The sequence below is a fragment of the Macaca nemestrina genome, chromosome 11 (genome assembly GCF_043159975.1).
Source record: "Macaca nemestrina isolate mMacNem1 chromosome 11, mMacNem.hap1, whole genome shotgun sequence".
Lineage (NCBI taxonomy): Eukaryota > Metazoa > Chordata > Mammalia > Primates > Cercopithecidae > Macaca > Macaca nemestrina.
Window position 1 is genome coordinate 126221066 of NC_092135.1, and position 25454 is coordinate 126246519.

Sequence of the window (25454 nt, forward strand, 5' to 3'; positions counted from 1 at the left end):
ATATATTTAGGACACATAATACCATGGTTACAACAAAGTATGTCAACAGAGTAAAGCAACTGTCACTTATCAGTATCGGCCTTAGGAAGGGGACAGAGTTCAAACACAATTCACTGGGTGGTTTCAGAAAATTGGTGGGCTGGATGGGTACATTTTCCCGGTGAAACACAGACAGGCAGAGGGGGACTTGCCAAAAGTCATCAGTCTGAAACCGTACGCTGCAAAGACTCCAGAGCTATGAAAGGGGCTGTCTGAAGATGAGGCTAGTTGGGAGAAGAGCTGGCTACCTGTGGGATTTCACCTGCATTTAACTTCTCTAACAGAGAAATGTGCACAGACAGATTAATCTGCCAAGTCCTCGGCAGATATTTCGAAGGTATTAATTCTTTTGAACCTATTTGAAAAATAAATAACTAAAAATATACAAAGACCTTGCTCTGTCCTATCCTAGAAGTGAGGAAAATGTCAAGTGCTTTAGGGATCTGCTCATTCAATGAAAAATTTTAGAAAGATTTCTCATTTGACTCTTCCATTTCCCTGGGATACTGTGGATCTTTCCTAAAGCACATCTTTACTTTAGAAGAAACAGAAATAGCAAAATAAGGAACTGAAATTTAAAATAAAACCTAAATCTTGCCGTGCTTAAGAAGAAATGTTTGGAGGAGAGCTTCTTTGTTTGGTGAGAACATTTATTCGCCACATAAATGTAACTTTAAAATTTTAATTTTATCATCATTAAAAATTAGTTCATCTAATTATATCAATAATTAAACATTTTTCCATAAATTTCATTAACATTTAGATGATTCATTATTAAATATTTATATTTTTAATTATTGACCCAATAATTGTACATTTATTGAGAACTGTCTGGGCTAATGCCCTAACCCACACTATTATCTGAATTAAATCTCTAGGCTTGTGAGGTAAATTCTCAAGGCTAACATAGATAAGGTTCTTAAAACAGTGCCCGGTGCATCCTAAGTGCCCGATAAGCATTAGCTATCATAATAGTTACTATTTCCTTTGCCCAGGCTTAGAGGGATCAAGAATTTATCTAGTTTTTGCAGAACTTGAATTTCAGTCAGGTTCCCAGACATTAGAGCGTCCACTAAGGCAGTGTTCCATTGAAATTACATAGTTTCTCATTTTCAAGTTCTACCAAATCCCAGTCTATACATTTATCCATATCTCGCTTTCTGTGTCTGAGCTCAGGTGTGTTCAGGAGGTTCGAATTCCAGTCCTGACTCCTTGTTAACTGTGTAGTTAAGTCCACTAGCTCCTGGCCTCCCTGTGCCTTTGGTAAACAATTAAAACAAATGATCTGAAGGCCACTTCTATACCAACCATCATGTCGTTCTCCTCCTCCCTTCTGCTTTTGCTCCTCCTCCTTCTCCCTTTCTCAAATAGTATACATTGAGAGCCAAATAAGCAAGAGAGAATAAAAATGCGGACTTCAGTAAACCACTTAGCAGCATATGTTAAGCAATTTCAGCCTGTGAAAAGCTTTTAGTTTCATGGCTTGGACAAATCATAAGGAAAAGAAGAATGCTTGAAGGAAGAATATGTGCTTGAGAATTCAATGATTTTGAAGCTTTATGAATATAGTCTCCCTGCTGAGAAAGTTGCTTTCTGAGAAGGAAAAGAGAAAAACTCACCAGGCTCTCAACGGCTCATTTATTTATCTGCTGTTTTTAGTTACGGACTTACTTATTTTAGATGAAGAGCTAATAATGAATGTTTTTTGTGTTCACGAATTTGAAATAATAATGGCACATTTTCTTTTAAAATTTCATGAGTGCAGTAAATAAGGTTAGGAAGATCCTTTTGTTCTACATTACAGTTACGTTTCTTTTTATATAGAGAACCAAGTTGAAGAAATGTAGTATTGATTAGACAGAGAGGGAGAAATAGACTCTTAGTAACTTGGACACAGTCCCAAACATCACTGAGCAATGTCTTAATAATTTTTAAGTAATTTAAATTGGAGAAGACAGTGACTGGTGGTTAGTCACAGAGGTTTGGGGGCAGAACTGATATTAAATCCCATTTCATCTTATTGAATGAGCTTGGGCAAGTCGTTTAACTTCTGTGGGACTTAGTGTTTACATCTATTACATGACGATAATTAAAGACATTTCAGAAGTTTATTCTAAGGATCAAATGAGAAAATGCTTGTAAAGGGCTAGCCTCGACAGAGTATGCAATTGATACATGGTTGCTATTAGTATCAGAAATGCAGGAAAATTTAGACAATATCTGTTTCATCGAACATTTTCTCGGCCTCTTCACAACATTTGACAATTCCTCTTCTTTTATTTATTATTCATGACGTGCCATTGTCATTTTTCTCCTCCTGCTTCTCTACTCTCCTTCAGTCAGTATTAGTCAGCCAATGCTCACTGAGCTCTTTTGATGTCGGCACTGAGAATATTAAGAGGGATAACTCTACCAGAGGAAGAACAAACACTCTGACTGTGATCAAGGAAATCTGGTGCTTTGATCAATGACAATCCAGGTCAGCTATCACCAAGGATGGACTGGTCAGTTCTTCCTGGGGGAAGGGATGGCAAAGGGCTTTGCCCTTGACCAGAGCATTGAAAGGTGGATCTGTGTTGTCTGGATGTATCAGGGCAGGTGGAGAAGATGTGTCTCTTTTCAGCTAGTTTTTCCTCCCCAGGTGTGGTAAATATAAGTATTCCTTATAGTTTGGTCGTCAGTGTGTTGGTCTTTCTACTCTCATCAATCATTTTCCTTATCTCCTTAGCATTCACAGAGTCTCAGGGAATTAATTACAACCTGGAGGGATGACTCGCTGATCCGTAGCTCCAGGTTTAACCTTTCTGTAGAGCTTGACTTTTTGCACTCCTGTTAGTTATTACTTTTGGATTTCTTGCTGTCACCTTGGACTATTCATGACTACACACAAACTCCCTCCTTCCCCACTTTCAGTGCCTAAGAGAAACCTGACTTCCTGACTTCCCTATTTGCAGTTGATGTCAGGACAATTCTCCCAATTACCCTTGCTTGAAAATTCGGTGCTATCTGAAACATCTCTTTATCTATTTCCTGTCTTATAGTCTGCTCTCCAAAGTTTAATTTGGAGAGCAAATTACTTAACAATTAGCAGTTACTTAAGTTCTTTCAATTACTTAAAAAATAGCAATTTTTTAGTGCACATCATGGATTACTCTCCAGGTAATACAACAGTGAGTAATACGTAACTGGTCTCCATATTTATGGAACTTAAAATCTGGCTTGGGAGTCAAACAGAAAATAAAGGAGCATTGAAGTACACACTTAATTATACACTGTGGTGGCTATCATGAAGAAATAAACATAGTACAGTGATAGGGAATAAAAGGGATGGGGATTGTTACAGTTTGAATGAATGTGTCCTCCCCTCTCCCCACCCCATCCCATCAACTCAGAGGTTAAAATCAAATCCCCAATGTGTTGGCGTTAAGAGGTAAGGCCTTTGGGAAGTAATTAGGTTAAAAGGGCTCTGCCCTCATGCATGAAATTAATGCCCTTATTAAAAAAAGGCTTGAAAGCTTTTTGCCCTTCTCCCATGTGAGGACATGGCAAAAAGGCACCATCTATGGAGAATGAGTCTTCATCAAACACTGAATTTGCTCTCACCTTGATCTTGGACTTTCCAGACTCTAGAACTGTGAGCCATAAATTCCTGTTGTTTGTAAATTACACAGTTTAGCATATTTTGTGATAGCAGCTCTAACAAACTAAAACAGAGATGATACTTGAGATGGGAAGTTAGGGAAGGCTGGACACACACAAAGGTCCTATGTATTCATATTGTAATTCTCTCATCTCTCTATCTTCCTTATCTCTGAAATCCATCTAGCTCACTAAAACCAAAATAAAGAATAAAAATGTAAGCTTTGAGGACAAATCTGGTTTCAAATTGCAGATTTTCCCATTAATGACCTGTTCAACCTAAGGCAAGTCACTTAACTTCTGAGTCTCGGTTTTCCCACCTACAAAATGAGGGTGGCGTTTCTACTCACAATGAGGAATCTTTTGCAGACACTAGAAATAATGAATGCACATACTATCTGATTATTTCAAGTGCTCACGAAGAGTGGCTATTGTTATTATTAATATTATTACTAATGTTATATAATTCTCTCATAAGACTTTGACCGCAATTGACTAACTGATCCAATAAATATGACTGAGGACCTTCTAATCCTGTCAGAAACTAAGCTGGGTTTTGCAAAACAAGACAGAAGGACAATATTTGCTGTGGGTGAGCCCAAATTTTTATGGGCTTTTTGCCAAACAATAGGCTAGCATTCAAGACAGAACAGATTCTACTTCAGTTCTCTCCTGTTAATCTTTTGATAAACAGTGACTAAACTCCAATGTTTAAGATACTGCATTTTGCCCAACTTAGACGTTTCCTAGGCTTTGTCTCAGATTATCTCCCTCCATAAATACTCTGCTATAATCCACAAGTTTAATAAACAGCTCTACCACGCAGCCTTTACGATGCACACATTTTTTTCCGCATCATTCCATCTGCTCCCCGAAGTTTTCATCAATGTTCTTCCCCAACCCTCAAGATATAACTGAAACCGAGCCTGCCCCTCTATAAATATTTCCCTGTTCTTGTGAAGTTTTTGTAATACAAACAGAATTTCTTCCTCAGAATATTGGAAGGTGCATGCTTCCCAGTATATATATTACATAAATATATACGTATTCAATTTGTGTCCAACACTTTTCTCCCTATATACCATTGGTACAGAGCAGCTGCTTGCTGTTTGACAGCAAAATCTCTTATCAACATCTCTTAAATGCATTTGTTAGACTCTATACTTGATGATAACTTTGGACAGTGCGAGGCTAACTTTCAAATGAGACACAAAGTATTAATAAATGTGTGCTGGAGATGTGGAGGGAAAAAGCAAGAGGAGCAGTAAAATAAAGGGAGCCAGAGAAGTCCATTGGAAGAGGCATGGGCATCACTCAGAGGAGACTCTCCAGGCTCCTGTTGCAGTTCGAGACTCTTTCTAGGGCACTCAGTTACATTTTCTTACACAAGAAGACTGCGATGTGAGTGGTTCATTGGATTTGAATGGTGAATGGTAAAGATAGAGAAGAGATGATTGGAATGAAGGCGAGTACTAAGACACTTAGATCTATTTGCTTGGCAAAATGATGACATCTTTACTCGAGGTAACATTTTCTTGATAGAGATACTGCCTTCCTATAGAGTTCACTTTTTATGTGTAAAGTTCTATGAGTTTTGAAAAATGCACATGGTTGTGTAACCAGCAACCGAATCAAGATACAGAAGAGTTTCATCACCTTCCTCCAATCCCTCCTTCTCCTTGTAATTAAATGTATCCTAAGTTCCAGCCCCTGGCAACAACTGATATGATTTCTTTCCTTTCCTTTTTTTTTTTTGTAGAAGGTGAATAAAGAAAATTGCAAAATTTTATTGGTGCGTTAAAAGAGGGCATGAGTAAGTGAAAAATTGTGACATATGAAGGGAAAAAATTGTGACATATTAAGAGATAAAAAGACAATAGTTTAGCTTTATTCCAATTTTTTGATCTGATTTATATCCCTAGACAATATTACAGCTTCATTCTAATTTATTCATTTGATTTGTATCCCTAAAATGTTGCCTTTTCTAAAATGTTATGCAGATGGAGTTGTATAATATGTAACCTTTTATGACCTGTTTCTTTCTCTTAGCATAATGAGTTTGAGATTCATCTATATTATCGTGTGCATGAGTAGTGTTTGCTTTCTTTTGTTGCTGAGCAGCATTCCATTCTATGGAGATACACAGAGTTATATTTAAAGCCATTCACTAGCTGAAGGAAATTTGGGTTGTTTCAGTTTGGGGCAAATATAAATAAAGTTGCTATAAACATTTGCCTACAGGTTTATGTTTAAATTTAAGGTTTTGCTTTTCTCGGGTAAGTACCCAAGAATGAAATTACTAAGTCATATGGTAACTTTATAAGAAACTGAAAAAATGTCCTTTAAAGTGGGTTTACCATTTTCCGTTTCCACCAGCAAGGTATGAGAGTCCAACTTGTCCCGTATCCTTGGCAGTACTCAGTGTTGTCAATTTTTGCTTTTAAATTGATTTTAGTAATTCTAACAGGTGCATAGTGGTATTTCTTTGTGGTTTGTTTTCCTTTCCATTTTAAGATATCTTTTTTCTTTTCAAGATACTTTTAAAATAAAAATTAAGCCTGGATTCCATATTGGCTCATATCATATTCAAAAGTATTAATTAGACTCTATATTTAATGTAAGCTTTGGGATGCTATTATGAAACAAGGATAATGCCATCCCTATTAAGTTTTCATTCATCTTTCAATCAACTACTTGTTGAGCACCTGCTCTCTGTACTAGCCACTGTTTAATTGGAGCATTGGTGAACAAAGCAAGAATGACAACAACAAAAAACCATTTTCCTTTTCATTCTGTTGTAGGAGGACACATCATAATCACATAAATTATAAATAAGCATATATATGTCAGATAATGAAAACTACTATGAAAGTAAATAAAGCCAGACAAAGGGATAAGGAAATAAGGGATGCTATTTGGAAAGTATGTCGTGGCAGGCCTTTCTAAGGATGACATAGAGTAGAGATCTGAATGAAGTGAGAAGCCAGCCACACTCCCATCTGAGGGCAGAGCAGCCTCCCAGGCAGAGATTACCGGGGACAGCAAAGGTTCATAGAAGGAGTATGCATGGTGTGTTTGAAGGATGGTAAATGTCTGGTGCAGAATGAGCGGCGGAGGAAGTGATGGGACATGAAGGTTCCCAGTAGTGGGAAAGAATCTTTCATCCTTCAATGAAAAGAAATTCCTTGCTGAGCTGGGCCAGATGCTCTCTAATGCCTTGAAGCACTGTAAAAGTCTGCAAAACTTTTTTAGTATAATTTTGCAAAGTTTAGTCACTGGCTTAATTCATGCTTAATTGCTGACTTAAATATTTTATAATAGTTAAAAAGCCTAGTACACACACACACACTCTCTCTCTCTCTCTCTCTCTCTCTCTCTCTCTCTCTCATGCTGGACCTGGAAGTCAGGAGGTTTCATTTAATTTTATACATTTAACTTTATGCTGATCTAGCTTATGTCATAGCAAACTTTCTGAGACTTCTATAGTCTTTTGTTTTCCACTCTGGAATAGAAATACTTTCCCATTATTTCACGGGGCAACTGTGTAATGCCTATTTAAAGCACACTGAACTACCTAGAAGAAACAATAAAAGAAAATTGAAATAAAATTATTGCATAGAAGAAAAAAATTGGCATCAGAAACTCAGTGAGTTAGTCTCCATTTCTCAGAAGGTTTAATTAAATATTAGGATAACATTTTTCTCTAACGATGATTTTACTGGATGACTGCCTGAGTCCTTGTGCATTAGCCTCCTTTGACAAAAAGGAGAAATGGTTTCCAAAGTATGAATATTCTTGTTTTATTATTCATACAACATATTCTGTAATTCTATTTGGTTGGATGTAAAGTATTCATGCATTCTACCATTGACACCTAATAAAATTTAGAAATTTTGTAACTGGTTATTTTTAAAGTGTCATAAAATAATGGCGTTCTTTTAGCTCTTGGAACAAAATGATTCTCCGTTATCAAGGAGAATTTACCAGATCAAAGGTATGATTGATTGGAAGGGTTGGGAAGGAAATGGTTATTAGTGAGCCTACCATTCATTCTCTCCCTTTACTGTAAAGGCAGGTAGGAGGGAAGACTACCAGAGAAGAGAAAAGGTAAAATTGTCATCTCATGATAAACATACAAATGAATGACCTTCAGATAAACTAATTGTGTTTTTCTAGTAGGAGAGTCCTTATCTATGAAATACTTTTTGCAATACATACCTGGTCTAAGTTTGTTTCTGTTAAATAAATATGGATTACACTATTTTATGGAGCATTTATCTCTGACAAATATCACATAAGGATGTAATTTGAGCACAAAATGGAGATGCTTTATGAACAAAAGCCCCCCTTTCTTTGAAATTTATGTCCCTATATATGTAACTTAGAGACTTTGTATATTATCCTGGGCCAGGATGCATCCTAAGATGGCAAGAAATGACCTGCATGCCTTCTGTACAGTCTCAGATATCTCTCTATTTTTCTTGTGCCACTCAATTACCGGTATTCTGGGTGCTACACTGTATCTTAATGTTGTCAAAAGAATAAGAGTACAGAGGAGGAGTTAGAGCTTGGGAACTGATGAGGACTGAAAAAGAAGTATCAAGCCACACTACCTCTGTCATATTACACAGATGTCAGCTGGCTGAAGAAGGCTTTGAAAGTTGATCAGAGCTTTATCCACATGAATGCAGTAACTGAGTTTGAGTCTCAAGTATAAAATGCAAGAGTTACAAAAACAGATACACTCAGGAAATGCAAATATAGTATAATTTATGAATGATCAGCAATGGTTTAAGCAGAATCAAGTTAGACACATAAATAGAGGACAGCTGATTAATTGTTATTTAGAGTCAGCATAATGCTATAATATTTATACTATCAGTGAAGGGAATGTGATTTTAATGCTAAGAGAAGGAAAATATAGGAAGAAATACACATGTAGGAAAATATATGAAATGCATGAAAGCCTTCCATCGACTTTGGATTATTTTGTGTTGGTATGCAAAGTATAGGTAGTGCAGAATTTGCCACTAGACAAAGGGACAATGAATTTGATGGCCACGTATCTCTTGAGTATTGGTGCATGCCTTTGGACTGTGGCAATTAAAATGTAAGTGACATGGCCTGCTGCAGTGACTCCTGTCTGTAATCTCAGCACTTTGAGAGGCTGAGGCAGGAGGATGACTTAAGGCCAGGAGTTCATGACCAACCTGGGCAATATTGTGAAACCCTGTCTCTACAAAATAATAAAAACAAAAAATTAGCCAGGCATGGTGCCTTGGATCTATAGTCTGAGCTACTCAGGAGGCTGAGGTGGGAGGATCACTTGAGCCCAGGAGTTCGAGGCCACAGTAAGCCATGATCACACTACTGCACTCCAGGCTGGGTGACAAAGCAAGACAAAATAAAGTAATAAAATAAAGTAAAAAAGAGATAGTTCTCTTTTCTCTGACTCTTCTCTTCTTGGGAAAAAGCTACAGGAAACAACTGCATGCAGATGGGCCCATAATCTGTGAAGGGATACAAATGTTTCTTGGATACTTTCCATCCTGGAGAGTATGAGCCTGATATGAGACTTTTAAAGTGAGTTCCCTTCTCAAGAGGCAGAGATGTGCCTAGTGAATATAAGGGTGTAAAGGAGAGGGCTCACTGTAAAGGATCATAAGCCACAAGGTCCCTTGTAGAGACGTGTTCCAATTTATCTGAGCCATGTTATTCCTTCCCACGTTGACACTGGCAGGACTGAAAACTGGCACTTTAATCAGAAGGGTGAGTCTGGCATGATATGAGAAAGATGGATGCTATGAGGACATGTGGGGAATGTAGTGTGTACTCCAGCCTACTATGCTGGGAACGTTTCTTACAGGAGGGACTGAAAGAAAACAGGGGAGGCCTTGAGGCCAGTGATAGGGAGCAGGCTGGCTAGTCTTTTTTTAAGTATCCAAAGATAGAAAGGAGAATTTTTCATGCTGGATTAGATATATTCAATGTAAACCCGCTGTATTTCTAGAGAGATATTTAATACATAAAATACAGAAGGCTTGGGGTAATGACCACAGGAATTCAGAAAAACAGATCACTTGCCTAGTTCCAGCAGTACAGCATCAGCCTCAACTCCACAAAATGTTCTAAGCTATTTTAAGTTTTCAGAGTCCTCCTTTTTGATCTTCTTTTTTTTTTTTGTTTTTTTTAAAGGAAAAAAGTAAAAGCATGCAGGTTCCTTCCAGGGGCTCTTCACATACAGTGAAAAGGATGCTCAAGGAACTGAGCTGTAGAGAACAGAACAAGGCTGGCATGTTGGACTGTCACCACTGTATAGAAAAAATTGCTGGAGGCAACGAGAAGTGAGCAGAGTTCAGAGTCCAGAAGAGAAGTCCTCAAACAGACTGACTTCAGAATAAGAAGCTGAATTGTATTCAAACTGCAAAACAAGCCATAACTGATGGCTTAAAATTTTCCCATCTAGGGTCACCACATTGGTATTTTCCAGAGGATGAGCTCTCCATGCAACACAGGCAGCCCCACCTCTTGGTTTCTGTGTGGACCTGGTTGCCTCTAAGGTGAGAGAAGCTGTTCTTGACCTGCTTTTGCTGAAGGAAGAGAAAATGAGCCCTTAATCAAAGCTTTTATTACTTGCATTCTGTCCTCAGTACAACCCTGATGTTGGTGTGGCTCGGGGCATACAGAAGTTTCCTTAGATGGTGAATGAAATTGCCTCCAGAGGAAATGTTGTGGCTGGCTCTTTTGATGCAACTGGGCTGAACCAAAACTCATAGCTTCTTCTCCTCTCTGTCTCCCAGTGCCCCCTTCCCAGTGGTCTTGGATGTACCACCACTCATAAATATCTTAGCCTAAGTAGTCATTCTCCTGTTCAGCCCTTACGGTCAAGGAGTCCTTCCGATCTTGACTGTCAAATGTATCTCACCCAGGTTTCTTTTTGTCTCCATCCACTACCCCATACACTGGTTTCACCTCCCCTCCCCTCCGCTATCCCCATCCCTACCCAGTATTCCCCTCCTGGCAGCCCAGATTGCAAGCTATCTTTGTTTTGAGGAATTCTCTTGAAAACGATCACATTAGCTTTCTTTAAAGGCCGCTTTTAGTAGGATAATTCTCTATTTCTTGTCTTAAAAATATCCCTGTTTCTTCAATGCTTCTGATTACTCTTGCAGAATAGTGATAAAACAGGACATGTAACTGTTTCGCAAAAATTGGCTAAGCCATCCTCTGGTGTTAGAAACCAGCCTGAAGACCACTGACAGGCCGCTAGATCAGAAGAGAGTGTTTGAAACTTTAGAGTGGTTTATACTCCAGGGAGAAATTCTTGTGTCTTCCTTCTATAGGGATGTAAATAAGCTCAAGAATGCTGATTTTTCTTTAATTTTATTTACTGATTCGTAAGGTCCTTGCTTATTTGAGAGAAACAGCTTCTACAAATACAGAATGTTATATCTATTTTCCATCATGTGACTATCTAGCTTTGAAACACAGTGAAAGTGCTTCGTAGCTTCTCAGAAGTATTATTGGGGCTCTTGTCCAAGAGCAATCAAATTCTGACTAATAAAAATGTCTCCAGAGATATGGCTCAGACTGTGAAAAAGCCTCCCGATCTCTATGCCTGTGCCTGAACACATTAATTAAATTGCTTTCGTTAATTACATCTTATCAAAAAGATATGAGCTTAGATGAAAGTATATTTTGCAGAATAAAATGAAACATCCAGGGACACCCATTCTGTCATTCTTCAGATATATCTTTGCCACTGTTGACAGCAAATTTAAGTCAGTTTAAGGGGCGGGGCGGGGGGAGGACCATGGCCAAGAATGCTCTTGAAACTTCAAAAAGCTGTTCAGATATCATATTAAGATCAAACTCTGCCTCTGGGAACCTGAAGTGTTTTCAGTCTGCCACCTTTGATAAGTCCAAGTTTAAGGTGGATTTAATTAACATGCCATGAAAAGAGAAGGATATTCCAGGTGTTGATTTTTCTCCGACAAGTTTTTCCTCGCAAGAATCCTATTCAGAGACTTGATTTCACTATATCCCAAATAGCAAACCTTCAGTCTAAGTAAAGCACAGATGGAAAATGCCAGCTGTTGTGGAAATATGACATTGAATATAATGCTTTCAGAGGAAAGGAAAATCTAACAGATACTCAATACAGTGGAGGCACATTGCATGCTACATTCACATCTGTTTTTAAATTTCATTTAAATAAAGATTTCCCTTATCTAAAAGATTATTTATTTAGAATGAACTAATATTCATTGAGCATCAACTATGTGCCAAGGGGGTACACAAACCTTTTTGTATGTAAGTATCACACTAATCTTAGAGAATCTGAGTCAGACAGGTTACATCACCGGCCTAAGCACATACAGTAAGAAGAGAAACCCGGGATCTAATTCAGGTCTCTCAATTCCAAGTCCAGGTTTGATACACAACATCCCACTGCTGCCCTGGAGATAACAGTTTTTTATTTATTATAAAGAGACTAGGAAGAATTTTCACCTAGTTTTAAACAAATATAAAAGAATGACACTTACAATCATTTAGCTTGTTTAGTGTAAAATCCCTAAGATTCGGTTTAGCAATGGTGGTTGTATTTGTCTTATAAGGAGGAGTGGTTGGGCTGAGCACGGTGGCTCATGCCTGTAATCCCAGCACTTTGGGAGGTTGAGGCGGGAGGCCTGGAGGTCAGGAGTTCGAGACCAGCCTGGCCAACATGGTGAAACCACATCTCTACTAAAAATACAAAAAGAATTAGCTGGGTGTCATGGCGTACACCTGTAATCCCAGTTACTTGGGAGGCTGAGGCAGGAGAAATGCTTGAACCCAGGAAGCGGAGGTTGCAGAGAGCTGAGATCACACCACGGCACACCAGCCTGGTGTTGATATGCCTCAACAACAACAACAACAACAACAACAACAACAACAAAGAAGGAGTGTTTGTATGAGATGGGGGCATCAGGCAATGCTTATGTTAAATATAATTCAAGGGATTCAAGGGGGAGAACTTTAGGGCTTCCTACCCAGCAGCTCTTTTCCATTTTTTCTTGTAGTATTTTGTAATTATATCATTTTAAATGCATTATTTTGGGAAATCATGTTGCATACGTTAAAACGGCCCTGTGTCTCCATGCACATTAATTAGGGTGACATAGAGGTTAGCTCACTTTCCAACTTGGATGGATTGAAAGTGTTTGTTTAGAGCTTTGTAATAAGTAGAATTCTGAGGTCATGTCCAGGTTCAATAGGCTCAATTATCAATGCCAGTTAAGGGAGAGGGTAATAGTAGTAGCAAACATAATTTATTTGTCACCACTCCATTAAGCAATCACTAAAACCTCAGTGTGAATTTATCTAACTTACCTAGTTCTTAAAAAAGAGAGAGAGAAAAAAGATAATTCTGAAGCCAGAGTTGGGACGACCATATAAGCTATTTTGCATACCAAAACACTTATAAGAGCAAACGGGGGTCTATTAACAAAATACGAGGACAATATATGAAAATTGTCACTGTATGGTATGGTCATCTTAGCTCTGGGGAAAGGCCATCTCTCACTACCAAAAACATATATTGAAGAGTTCCTCCTTTGAATAAGCACACCAAAGTCTCATTCCTGATGCTATGGCTTTTTCAGAGCTGCAGTTTCCAGGGATCATATTTCTCTAATACTACAGAGGAAATTTGAGGAACACAAGCAATTGTGTCTGGGTAGGATTCCTGAAACCCTTAGAGATTCATTATGAAACATATGAAAGAAATTCAGTCAATTTGCAATTTTTTCGGAGGCTGATTATCCAACGAATGCATTATCTTGTGGACCCTTGTTTTATTTCTTCCACCAGTTAATTTAGCAATATGTCAGTTCTGATAAAAAGATTTGATGAAGAAAAAGATGACACGATTACATGAAATGAGTTTGGGGAATTACCAATAGATTTCAATTATCCATGGTACTCTCAGTGAAGGTTGATTGACTGTGAAGAGTGGCGATTTATCAGGACAGCCTTGCTGCTTCTCAGATGTAACTGTCCTTGTTCTTTTTGCCTTTTTTGTACAGAACATACATTGCATGGGCATTTAACACATGGACCTTCTCTTTCTCTGTTCTGTAATCTGTGATTAACAAGATTTTAAAGAATTAGCTCGCAGTATTATTTAATAATAAAATAATTAATAATGGCATAAAACCATTCACTATTAAATGACTTTTTATTGGGTGCTTTTGTTCTGGATACAAAGAAGAAGAAAACACTGGTGAACTACTCTTTTGAAGAGAAGGTAAGCAATGAGAGCCCCACAGTGTTTGACATGTGGCATATACAGTTACTAAATTGTCTTTTAAATGCAATTTTTATGTAAGTGTGACAGAATATTTGAAATGAAAGAAATGTGCTATAAATATTAAAAAATATATTACCAGGAAAGGTACTGACTTCTTCACTTATTTGTAGCAGCCCTTTCCAAGTTTGGGTGTATGTTCTCTTTCTCAATTCAAATCTTGATCATCCTTCTGAGTACTTTCTGCTGAACTTGCTGATGTCTATTGCAAATCTAAGGATGATCTTGGCTCTCAGCTTTTAATGAAAACAAAACCTGTTTTCTGCTGATTTACATAGGCACATCTCGGAGATATTGTGGATTCAGTCACAGATCCCCACAACAAAGCAAATGTCACAATAAAGGGACTCACAAAACTTTTGGTTTCCCAATGCATATAAATGTTATGTCTGTATTATACTATAGTCTATTAAGTGTGAAATAGCATTATAACCAACAAAGTATGTAGCTTAATTAAAAATACTTTGTAGCTAAAAAAATGCTAGCAATCATCTGAGCTTCAGCGAGCTGTAATCCTTTTGCTGGTGAAAGATCTTGTCTCCTCCAGGTTGATGGCTACTAATTGATCAAGGTGGTGGACAGTGAAAGTTACCTTACAGTAGCTGTTGCAATTTCTTAAAATAAGACAACAATGAATGTTGCCACATTGATGAACTCTGTTTTCACCAAAGACTTCTCTGGAGCATGCAATGCTTGCTATTCAATAGCATTTTACCCACAGGAGAACTTTCAAATTTGGAGTTAGTCCTCTCAAAATCTGCTGCTGTGTTATCAATTAAGTTTATGTAATATTCTGAATCCTTTGTTGTTGTTTCAAAAACTTTCACAGCATCTTCCCCAGGAGTAGAGTCCATCTCAAGAAACTACTTTCTTTCCATAAGAAGTAATTCCTCATTCCTTCAAGATTTATCAGGAGATTGCAGCAATTCAGTCATTCTTCAGGCTCTACTTCCAATTCTAGTTTTCTTGTTATTTCAACTACGTGTATTGAACCCTTCAGTCACTCGTGAGAGTTGGGATCAACTTTCAAACTCATGTTTATGTTAATATTTTGACATTCTCCCATGAATCATAAATGTTCTTAATAGCATCTAGAATGGTAAATCCTTTCTAGAAGATTTTCTATCTACTTTGCCCAGATCCATCAAACGAATTATTATCTATGACAGTTATAGCCTTATTAAATGCAGTTCTTAAACATTAACACTTGAAAATCAAAATTACTCCTTGATTCATGGGCTGCAGAATGGGTTGTGTTAGCAGGCATGAAAACATTATTAATTTCCATATATAGCTCCACCAGAGATCTCAAGTGACCAGATTCATTGTCAATGAGCAGTAATATATTTTGAGAGGAATCTTTTTTTTTTTTTTTTTCTGAGCAGAAGGCTTTAACAGGGGGCTTAAAATATTCAGTAAACCATGCTGTAAACAGATGTGATGTAATCTAGGCTTTGTTGTTCCATTTATAGAACCCAGGTAGTAGATTTAGCATAATACGTAGGGGCCCTAGGATTTTTGGAACAGTAAATGAGCATTGGCCGTCACTTGAAGTTACCAACTTCATTAGCCTCTAACAAGATGGCTTTTCCTTGGAACAGTCGGAGCGCACGCATTTACTGATTAAGTTCATCATCTTATCTGGGTGCAGTTCATGGCTTCCAAAACAATTACCATAGTAACGTCGAAGACCGCTGGTAACAGATCACCACAACAGATATAATAACGAAAAGTTTGAAATACTGAGAGAATTACCAAAATGTGACACAGCGTCACTAAGTGAGCATGTTCTGTTGGAAAAGTGGCACCAACGGACTTGCTGGATGCAAGACTGACACAAACCTTCATTTTGTAAAAGATGCAGTACCTGCTAAGTCCAATAATGTGAAGTAGAGTAAAACAAGGCATGTCTGTTGTTATCTTGCATAATAGTTTAACTTATGAATTATTACTTGACTTTTTACAAGAGAAACCAGTATTATATCCCAAACCATGCTGTGAATTCATTAAGGGTGAGGGTCATTTATGACCTATCTTTGTATTTCTCCCCAAGATCTAACAGAGTTTTGAATGTATTTAGGTTGGGCCATACAAAATTGCCTATATTTGATCATTTGTGATCTGTAAAAAAGACAATTTAATATGTTCAATTTCCCAATAGTTATTCTAGAAATAATTGTGAAATGAGTCAGATTATGTTAAAATTTTACATTCGTATTTGTAAATGTATATATTGATGTATACATATACACATTTATACATATGTATACACATGCAAATATATATGCTAATGAAGTCATTTAGAATTAAAGATTAGCTTTATTTTTATTTTTTATTTTTCATTTTTTTTGAGACAGAGTATTGCTCTGCCACCCAGGCTGGAGTGCAGTGGCATGATCTTGGCTCACTGCAACCTCTGCCTCCCGGGTTCAAGCAATTCTCTCCTCAGCCTCCCGAGTAGCTGGGACTAAAGGCACCTGCCACCACACCCAGCTAACTTTTGTATTTTAGTAGAGTCGGGGTTTCACCATATTGGTGAGGCTGGTCTCGAATTCCTGACCTCAGGTGATCCATCCGCCTCCGACTCCCAAAGTGCTGGGATTACAGGCGTGAGCCACCACGCCCAGCACCAGTTTTAATTTTTTGAGTAGACATCCAGGTCCAAACAGCCCTTTCAGTTCAGTAGCTGCTAGATGGGATTTTTTTTTTTTAAAAGAAATAAATGTGACCACCTCTTTTCCAGGGAAATAACTGTAGCTGAGATAACAGATCATAAATCCCTAACTCTCTAGGAATGGTAATACCTATACGGAATTATTTTCTGTGACCATATGCTTGCTGACAATATTCTTCTGTAGAGTAATATTAGTGATAGAGATCTTTATTTTGAGTGCATGAAGTGTGCCAGGCACTGCTGTAAACATTTCACATCAATTAATTCATTGAGTCCTCGCTTCAATCTTGTAAAATAGATAATACTATTTTCTTCATTTTACACATGAGGAAATTGAGACATGAAGTAAAGTCATTTGCTCAAGATCACACAAGTAATGATGGAACTGGCTGTTAAATTCAGGCAGTCTGGATTCAATTCTTCTTTTAAATACCACACAACCTTGTATCAATAAACATACATGTATTTTAAAAAATTAGAATAAGCTAAAAGTTATTTAGCCCTGTAAAAGGTACAGATTATGATGAAGCATTTACAATTTGGAGTTACAGAGTTCGACAGAGTATACCTAAGGCTTGGAGACCTGTTTTATAAATCGATTTATAAACTATTAGCTCTTTTATGAATAACTTGAAATCATTTTGAATTATAGTGCATTAGTTTCCTTCATCAAAAAGGGGAATTTATAGCACCAGTTCCTTTGCAGGAATTTATAAGAGGAGAAAGAATAATAGATCATACAACATGTGCTAATAAGAATCCTTAATTAATTAGAAAGTTTTTTCAGATTCGGTTATGAATGAATGTATGGAAATACTTTTGTAAAATAATGTTTAATGTTGCCTTTCTGTAATAAGTATATTTTTAGTACAGATATTTGTTCATTTCTCTAATACTTGAAAACTAAAAACTTATACAAAAGTCACACAAGCAGAGAATTATTAATGCTGCTTAACTGGGTGTGTATATATATATACAGACATACATATATGTGTATATATATGCATATATATAATGTATATCACATATATACACAATACATACACATAAGCAATATGCTTAGTAACAGAATTTGCGTTAATTTACATCTATAAGTTTTTATAATTTAATGTTTTTGCAATAAATGAAATAACTCAGTGTGACTGCTTCTGAATTGGGATGAGAAGAAACATATACTACCCTGGAATTCAGCATCAAATAGTGATAAAAGCATTAGATGGGGAACCAGGATCGTGGGCATTTTACTTCGAGTTTTGGGGCCTTAGTGCTGATTGGCTGGAAAAATGAGGTAGTCAGGTTCTATGATTTTATGTTGTTCAAGGGTTCTTGCAACTATCTTAGAGCATAATTTTTTTTTTAATCAGCTCTTAAGTCTATGTTCTAGAAAATACAATTCTGTTTTTCTTAGTAAAATAATCCCAGCATACCCTTTGTTTTATGGAAATACCAAAAGCAAAACAGCCCTAAAATTTTCTTAGATACAGACTGAGTAACTTAATATAATATGTTGACTCATTCAAAACCCATGAACATTTTTCTGAAAGGAGATGCAAGAAACTGTTATTCATGGCTAAGTTTAAGAAGAAGTACCGGCAAAAAGTCTTGCGTTGATGTAGTATGGCAGTGGAGGCTTATAATTTTCTATGCTTGAATTTTTTCATCATTTCCATAAGTTAAAATTTTAATGTTATCAAGGCTTACTTGGGAAAGCTAACCGTGGATCATTTTGTTGTTTGTTTTTATTGTTGTTCCTACTTTAGGAAGAGAGCTTAAAATTTCCAGTTAAATGAGTGTTCAAGTTCAACAGTCAAGAAGAAAGTGGTGTAAGCCAAGGTTACCTTCTTGCAGGCAGTGATGGAGTTCCCCGGGCCGCCTCCTGAGCTGCCACAGCCTCTGCCCTGCTGTGGTCCCAAAACGTCATACATCCGTGATGACTCCAAGTTGCTGTTTGTGACCCAAAACACAAAAACACATTCCAGTGAGTCATCTCTATATTTAGAAATAAAGAATAAATCACAACGTGGTGTATCAAAAATCATCTCTTCAGATTGCATTAAACACTGCAAATCCCATTGCTGAAATGGATATTTCTTTGTTGCATACACTGTTATAATTGGTGGAACCACTATAGATGATCCTACTGTGACTGTAAAACTGCAACCCAATGCCTTCCACAGTGCTTTGAGGGACATAATTGCATCTGTCTGACTACTAGCCTTGTTCGCATCTTTTCTTAAGCAAGTGGTTTTAAAACCCAAATACATTTTTCTCAATTGTCACATTAATCCAGCTCTGAAAACACCAACACATAACAAATATTCATTTTATTTTTTAAAATGGAGGTAAAATATAATTTTAATTTGGACTCAGTATAATGCCATTAAAAAAAAGTGTGAACTTTAGAAAATGCAAGTAATCTCTTTATCATCTCTGTGGCTGGAGAGAGCGCCTCAAATTCTCTATCTCCAAAAGTATAGACTTACATCCCCTGCCCCCTCACCAGCTCTGTCAAATCTTGATGGGCTTGACTACACACAGAGTTGTATTAATATTTTTAAAATATTTAAAATTGGCCGAGCACAGTGGCTTACGCCTGTAATCCCAGCACTTTGGGAAGCTGAGGCAGGCGGATCATTTGAGATCAGGAGTTTGAGACCTGCCTGGCTAATACAGTGAAACCCTGTTGCTACTAAAAATACAAAAAAATTAGCCAGGTGTGGTGGTATGTGCCTGTAATCCCAGCTACTCAGGAGGCTGAGGTATGAGAATCATTCGAACCTGGGTGGCGGAGGTCTCTGTGAGCTGAGATCATGCTACCGCACTCCAGCCTGAGTGACAGAGTGAGATCCTGTCTCAAAGCAAAACAAAACAAAACAAAACAAAAGAAAACAAAACAATGCTGGGTGTGGTGGCTCACACCTGTAATCCCAGAACTTTGGGAGGCTGAGGTGGGTGGATTGACTGAGCTCAGGAGTTTGAGACCAGCCTGGGCAACACAGTGAAACCCCTTCTCTCTTAAAATACAAAAAATTAGCCGGGCTTGGTGGTGCACACCTGTAGTCCCAGCTACTTGGGAGGCTGAGGCAGGAGAAGAGCTTGAACCTAAGAGGTGGAGGTTGCAGTGAGCCAAGATGGTGCCATTGTACTCCAGCCTGGGTGAGAGAGTGAGACTCTGTCTCAAAAAACAAAAAACAAACAAACAAACAAAATAAATAAATAAAAAATAAAAAAATAAAAAATTGCTTCTGTGTTTTCAAGATGTGATAAAAATGAAAATTATCAAATTTTTTAAATAATATGACTAGAAACTCAAAATTGAACCTCATTTAAATATAAAAACTCTCTAAATGTTATATGTATTTCTAAATATTTTTCTTCTGAAAATATAATAATTTGGACATTTAAAATGTACTGATAGCTTAAGTCTATATGTTTAATTTTTGTTGTTGTTGTCCACACAGAACAATGCACAATTCATTAACATACACTTTTGGAATACGATCTGATAGTTCTGTATAAAATTTTCAGTGCAAAAGGTAGATGTTTTCTCTTAAAACAAGTGCCAAATAAAAGATCAGTTAAACAAACAATTTATTTCTAACTAACCTATAACTCTCATGTTTCAAGCACTAAATTAATCAATTTTCAATTAGCCATAAGTCAAACAGGGCATTAGTGTAGTCTTTTGGCATTTCCATTATTATGGAATGACATTTAAAAAATGACTACTGACTGTGCTGTGTAACAAATCATAGATTCAGGCAAAATCTGCACAGAGTAATTAAAATAAAATCTGTTTTGTTAGAATTTTTAATATATTACTTTTTGAGCAATTGTCACTTGAGGGCTAGAGTGAACCTAATGTACGTGAAAGGATGACATCCATATTACCTTTGCTTAGCTGAGGAAAGATAAAGAAAGGAAGGAAAGAAGGAAGGGAGGAAGGAAGGAAAGAAAAAGAGAAAGAGAGAAAGAAGAAAAAAGGAAGGAAGGAAGAAACAGAGAGAAAGAAAGAAAGAGAGACAGGGAGAGAGGGAGAAGAGGAAGGAAGAGGAAGGAAGGAGGGAGGGAGAAAGATGGAAGGAGGGAGGGAGAGAGAAAAAAAAGGAAGAAAGGAAGGAAGGGAAGGAAGGAGGGAGGGAGGAAGGGAGAAAGGGAGGAAGGAAGAAAGGAAAGAAAGAAAGAAGGAAAGAAAGAGAGCAAGAAAGCAAGAAAAAGAAATTAGCTGCATTTCCTGGCTGCCAATCCTGACCTATTCTGCCACGTAGCCTTTCTGAGTCTTAGTCTCATCATTTATAAATGACATGTTTGGACTAAAGTCTGTGGTTCCCTCACAGCTCTGGAAGTCACCTGGCAAAATATCAGAGATGACCTAGTTTTCAGCCCCTGTCTTTACAGGTTTCCTACAATGTGGGCCTATAACTTTTTAGGCTGCCATTTACTTCAAACCCAAGCGTGGACGTCTCTCTGAATGCTTTCTTGTCCACAGGACAGTTTGGCTTTTACCAAAAGGCCAAACGGCTATTACTGTTAGGCTCCAAATAGTTTACATGTGGAAGATAAGGCCATGCACCAAGCTAATTTTGATCTATAAAAACTTGACTTCTAAGTCAAGTTATATGACTCCTTCTAGGAGCCAGCCAAGGCCCTGTGTGCAGGTCAGGGAGACAGGATATAGGGTCCCACAGCTCTGTGTCCTGTTGCTAGTGTGTCCTCCAGGCAGCTTTGATGGGCTAGTAGATCCATTCCATGCAGGCCATCCCTGGACTTACTCCCAGTGCTAAGACATCTGCTGTGATTTTTAGAGGCTAGAGACTGCAGAAGTAAGAAATGGGCAAAGTGAGAAGTAAGGCTGACACAGACCTCAGGCTGCTCCTTCCAGCTATGAAACTTTGTAGAAAGATCACTTTGAGTCCGGGCGCAGTGGCTCACACCTGTAATTCCGGCACTTTGGGAGGCCGAGGCGGGCAGATCACCTGAGATCGGGAATTCAAGACCAGGCTGACTAACATGGAGAAACCCGTCTCTACTAAAAATACAAAATTAGCTGGGCGTGGTGGTGTATGCCTGTAACCCAGCTACTCAGGAGGCTGAGGCAGGAGAATCGCTTCAATCTGGGAGGCAGAGGTTGCAGTGAGCCGAGATCGCGCCATTGCTCTCCAGCCTGGGCAACAAGAGCAAAACTCCGTCTCGAAAACAAAAAACAAAACAAAACAAAACAAAAAACAAACAAAAAGCAAAAAAGCACTTCAACAGCCTCTGGTCACTCTGGAAGGAAATCACATCTAACTTGCGCAGAGATGGTTAGGTCCAAATTTGGGGTAATGTAAAAATAGAGAAAACTAAAAGGTCAGCCTTGAAAATTACATATTTGCCCATAAAGCACTTTTATTTATAGCTTTAGATAGACAACCTGCTACAGTACTTTTTATGCACTCAAAAGTTTAAGAACTGCTGAGCTCATCTAATAGGAGGAAGTAATGACAAGTCTACCCACAGATATCTTGGTATGAAAGTTTTTCTGCCTCTAAGATGACTGTAAAATCCTAGTTGAAAACGAAGGTATGGAAGGGAATTAGAAAGTTTTTTTGCTTGCCTGCAAGGCTGATGCCATTTGTTCTAATGCTAAGCCTGTATAGCATTAATAAATAAATCTAACTATATATATGCACATATATATTTGTTCATTGTTGTGAGTATTAAATGAGGAAGTTGAGTCACATGGTGGGGCAAAAATTAATGCATTACTAGATGACAAGTATAATGCAACTCCACTGCACCCACATTTAAAGCAAATGCATCTTCTGAAACACATTGTATATCATTTTAATGATGCCTAATATCAAAGAAAATGTAGGTAGGCTTATGTTTTAAAGCACCTGATGTGGGTGTGCCTTTCCAGTAGGTGACTTTACAACATGGCCCAGTCTGTTCCCATAGCTTTTGGATGGAGAGAGAATTTTTAGAGTATTTACAATGATGCTGTCCTTGCTCTTTAGAGAAGCAGAACGTTTGCTGTTACAGGATGAGGCGGAGATGGCAGCGATATGAAACTCATGCCTGTATTAAAATGAGCTGAAATCGACATTAAACGAATTGCTGTCAAGAGACAGGACAGCTTTATAACTTGCTCCTAATGGGTAAGGCGGCAAATTCTTCCCTGGGACATTTTCCTTTGATTTTGACAAGTGTTGACAATATTTATTAAGCATGACCTTTCAAACTGGTTTCATGCTGAAACTGTTAAGTGTGTTTCAATGAGGATGTAGATAAAGATGGGAAAGAAGGTACGAAGCTGCATTTGAAGTAGTGATGTTAAACCAGATTTCTATAAAGCAGCTTTCTTTATAGAACAATTTCATATATTAATAAATGAGATACTATGTTGCCCCCGTATTGCTACCACTGCAGTGACTCATGCAATATGAATAAGTAGGTCACATCAATAGTGAAAACAGCCTAGGGAATATCCAGTTATTTCCCTAGAGAGAGTCGTATCCAGTTACTGGAAACTGAGTTGTCCATACATTGCGTTGCAGTTTGGTCCATGGACCAGCAGTATTGGTGTCACTTGGGAGCTTGTTGGACACCCAGAAACTCAGAGCTACTGAATCAGAATCTGCATATTGACATTAAACTCAGGTAATTTATACATCCATTAGAGTCTGAGAAATGCTTATATAACATATTAAATTGAATTCACATTCCATTTGCCTGTGGGACATCATTGTGATACCGAGAAAAATAGATCAGAGTGAAAGAGATTGGGCAAACATAGATAAAGAGGCCCGGGTGTAATATCCTCATGATATTACTTTGGTTAGGAATATTCTGCCTAGTCCTCACCTTCCCTTCTTGGTAAATCCTACTCTATCCTTTGGGTCTTGGCCTATAAATTACCTCTGGCACCTCCCCTCTCCCTTCCCCTTGCCAAGGAGGCCACTTCTCCTCTCCCACGTACCGCCAGTGCCCCACGCACACACAAACACACTTACACTCCTGCCTCGTTCCCACCCACATATTCCCACCCCACTCCAACTCAGGAAGTGAGAGAGACACTCCTCTTGTGTATTCCAACAGCACTCTGAGCCGTATCTTGCTTTAGCACTTGTCCAAAAGGCATATAATTTTGTAATATTTGTCTCTTTCCACTTTAGGCTGTATGTTCTAAAAGGGCAGGGCATCACTTAGGACACAGCACAGTGCCAGTCAGTGGGAGATGCCCAACAAGCTCTTACTGAGGTTGTTTGCTCTTATCTTTCTGGGCATCCTGATTAACCTCAAAAGATTAGGCACAAACAAGCGTTTGAATTTAATGCTAAATTTTCTGCAGTACTGACAGATGGTGAGATAAGCCACATCTGAGAAGATAATTTAAAGAATTTCCCAGGATAGTTCTAATGAAAAGAGATTCTGCTGTTATGCTTGCTAAAATGTCAAGTAAACACAGGGTAAAGTTAAACCATTTTAACAGATTTCTGAAAGATAAGATTGGCTCTTGTCTTCTCCCCCCTTAAAGAATCCTCTTGGTAAAATGTAGTAATTATAATTCATTTGATTGTCTCAACCCTATTAGGAATATCTACTCTTGAGCTTTATATGAAATCCTTTAATCCCAACACCAGAAAAAAAGTAAAACTCAGAGCTACTAGAAGAGATCTTGAGCAAGGAATTGAGTTGTCATTAAAATCAATTTAACAACATATGACAACCAAAAATTGAGAGGATTTAAAAATATTCAAACAGATTTTAAACAGTTCAAAATGAAAATTCTCTCAAGTGAATGTTCTTATTTTACCCTCATCCAAAGTAATTTACCTGTTACATGAAGCCCAGAGGTTTAGGTCAATTTTTCAAAAACTGACTTGTTTAAAACATCACGTGAGGGGTTAGTGTCTTCTGTCTTCCTCTTCTATCCAATCTTGACAAAGACTCTTTTCTTGACCAAACTTTACTCAAGCTCCTTTGAGACATCTTCTCAGCCGGGCCTGGACCTTGGCCTCTGAGCCAGTTGTAGAGAAGAATCCTGCTATGACTTAGACTTGGATGTTTAGAAAGAATTCTCACATCCAAATATCTGATCAACGTCCTCATCTGCTCACTTTTGATAACAAAGTCCTTGGCCTGTCTACTAAGCAGCCTGTTAGGACAGTTTAGCAAAAATCCCCCACTGTGTGGTTTTTTTTTTTTGGAGACAGAGTCTTACTCTGTCGCCCAGGCTGGAGTTCAGTGGCGTGATCTCTGCTCACTGCAATCTCCGCCTCTTAGGTTCAAGTGATTCTCCTGTCCTATAGGCACACACCACTATGTCCGGCTAATTTTTTTTTTTTTTTGTATTTTTAGTAGAGACAGGGTTTCTCCATGTTGGTCAGGCTGGTCTCGAACTCCTGACCTTGTGATCCAACCACCTCGGCCTCCCAAAGTGCTGGGATTACAAGCGTGAGCCACAGCTCCTGGCCAGAATCCCCTACTGTTGACATCCCCTCTTAGTAATTTTCTGTCTACTCACCCCTTCACTCTGCCTGTGGGGTGTAAATCCCCACTAATCCCTGCTGTGTTAGGAGTTAACCTCAGTTCTGCACTGACAGCTCTCTCTCCTACTCCAATAGCTTGCATAAAATCTGTTTTACCAATTTAAATATGCATCCAGTGCGAAATTTTTCATTTACTGCTGTGCACATGTTTCTGGTTTCATCTCCTAGATAAGAAGTTTATGTTTTTTCCTTTCTTTCCTAGGTGAGACATATCATTTCA

General features: G+C 38.0%; 1 protein-coding gene across 8 annotated transcripts in view; it reads right to left on the reverse strand.

The window, feature by feature from the left end:
* Positions 1–25454, reverse strand: part of SPHKA (SPHK1 interactor, AKAP domain containing) — a 195038-nt gene that overhangs the window by 126002 nt on the left and 43582 nt on the right. For all 8 annotated transcript variants that reach the window (XM_024790334.2, XM_024790336.2, XM_071073491.1 and 5 more), the window contains one exon: positions 18539–18644. In XM_024790334.2, the coding sequence (XP_024646102.2) occupies positions 18539–18644 (106 nt within the window). The remainder of the gene's footprint in view (positions 1–18538; positions 18645–25454) is intronic.